Here is a 1,808-nt window from a genome sequence, read left to right on the forward strand (position 1 = left end):
CATCCCCACTGGCTCTTCTAGGACGTAGGGCTCGGGGGAGCCTGCGAACCCTGCCACCCGCTCCTGGCCCCGGAGGGCGGACACCCAGACGCCTCGCGCCGGGCCTGCTGTCTGCCAGGTGTCCTGTGCTCCCACATGTGCCCACTGTGCTGTGGGGCGCGGTGCCCAGGCCACCGGGGCCACAGTCAGGGACCTGCCCCAGGTAACGCCCACACCCTCTGAGGTGACTGAGTTGGCGGGTCGTGTCCCCCAGACCCCGGTCCTTCCTCACAGGGCGTGCTGGACCTGGATTGAGGGCTCAGATGTTCTGAGCCTCACGGGACCAGCGGCAGGGGTGTGGCGCTGACCTGGACCAGGGGCCGCCAGGGCCAGGGTCTAGGCCGGGTCGAGGCAGACGGCCGCCCTCCTGTGATGGGGCGCAGAGGGATGGAGGCCGAGCATCTGGCTGTGGAGGGCACCTTAGGGGCTGGAACACATCCCCGTTCGGATCAGGAAGTCACCTCCTCACATCTGACAGGTCCCTGCCAGCCAGAGCCCTCGGCCTTCAGCCCGCAAGCCTGACCTGACCCCATACAGGTGGGAGGGCATCGTGGCTCTGGGAGGGCCACTGTAGGTGACAGCAGACAAGCTCCCAAGAGGCAGAGTAGCAGTGAGAAGCCCTGCCTCTCGTTCAGGGCCTCGGCTCCGTCTAGAGGAGCGAGGTAGGGGGCCCGCTCCATGTCCCACCTTCCTGGAGAGGTCGGGCAGTGCCCCCAGACCGCGTGGCCAGCGTCCCAGGCCTCGTGTTCCGCAGCGCCGCCCTTGCTTGCAGGGGGCCCCGGAGTGGCAGCCTCGCTCTTCCTGGGGACCTTCCTCGTCAGCTCCGGCCTCATCCTCACCGTGGCCACGTTCTTCTACCTGAAGCGCACCAGCACGCTGGCCTGGCTGTGCCACGGAACAGACAAAGGTACCTCCTTGGGCCACCGTGGCCACCCTGCCCAGCGCCCCATGCCAGGGCACAGAGGGAGCCGAGCTGGAGGTGGCCCAGATGCAGGGTGTCCAGCCACGAAGCCTCGAGAACACAGCAGGGGGCTGGCTTGTCACACGGTTCTCGGGTCTGAGATAAGGGGCGGTCACTCCCCAGGAACGCTCTCATGCGGACTTCGTGGGGTCTCTGCGGGAAGGGCCCTGGGTGAACTTGCACCTTGAGTGGCCGCGGTGGGGTGCTGAGGGGGCGAGTGAGGTGGCATCCCTGCCCCGCTGGGATTGGGAGCAGCCAGGCCAACCCAGCCGACCCCGGGCCTGGGTGCCGGCTCTGCCTCTCCCGAAGAAACAGGTGTCACTCCTGCTGTGCCTTTTAGCTGTGCCAGGCAGGTGGTCCAGCCAATGAACCTGATCCCTCAGTGGACAGTGCCAGTGGGCAGTCAGCGCTGGGCACCTCAGTGGGGCCGATGCAGCCCTGTGGTCTTGAGGTGGACTGGTCACGCTGCCAGTCGGAACAGGGCATTCGGAGTCACGTTGGGGAGCCTGCTGCAGTGCTGGGCACAGGAGTCCCATGTGTGTGCAGTGCAGGGGGCTCACTCCGTGTCTCCAGAGCTGGGCTTGGGCAGCCTCAGGAGCTACAGCCCAGGGAGAGGCCAGGGCGGGCAGGGGAGCATGGTGACATCTCCGGTGGGGGCGGGGTGTTCTCCCCGAGGCACCTGGGAAGCCGGGAGGGGCCGGGCGCTCAGTTCTGGGGGCACCGGGGGCCTGGGGAGACACACTCGAGGACTGACGTGTCCACTCTGCCAAGGGCGGAAAGGTGGAGCCTGGCGAGGGGCTGCCACCCG

At 67.6% G+C, this 1,808-nt stretch overlaps 1 protein-coding gene across 2 annotated transcripts in view; it reads left to right on the forward strand.

Moving 5' to 3' along the window:
* The window catches only part of CUNH1orf159 (chromosome unknown C1orf159 homolog), an 8,085-nt gene that overhangs the window by 3,528 nt on the left and 2,749 nt on the right, over window positions 1-1,808 (forward strand). The window contains exon 3 of one of the 2 annotated variants that reach the window (XM_011386033.2): window positions 812-1,737. In XM_011386033.2, coding sequence (XP_011384335.1) covers window positions 812-1,188 — 377 coding nt within the window. In that variant the 3' untranslated portion in view covers window positions 1,189-1,737. Of the gene's footprint in view, window positions 1-811; window positions 1,738-1,808 lie in introns of those variants that run through there. The other variant, XM_023526445.1, reaches the window with a different exon arrangement.

Source organism: Pteropus vampyrus, unplaced genomic scaffold (assembly GCF_000151845.1).
Source record: "Pteropus vampyrus isolate Shadow unplaced genomic scaffold, Pvam_2.0 Scaffold875, whole genome shotgun sequence".
Taxonomy (NCBI): domain Eukaryota; kingdom Metazoa; phylum Chordata; class Mammalia; order Chiroptera; family Pteropodidae; genus Pteropus; species Pteropus vampyrus.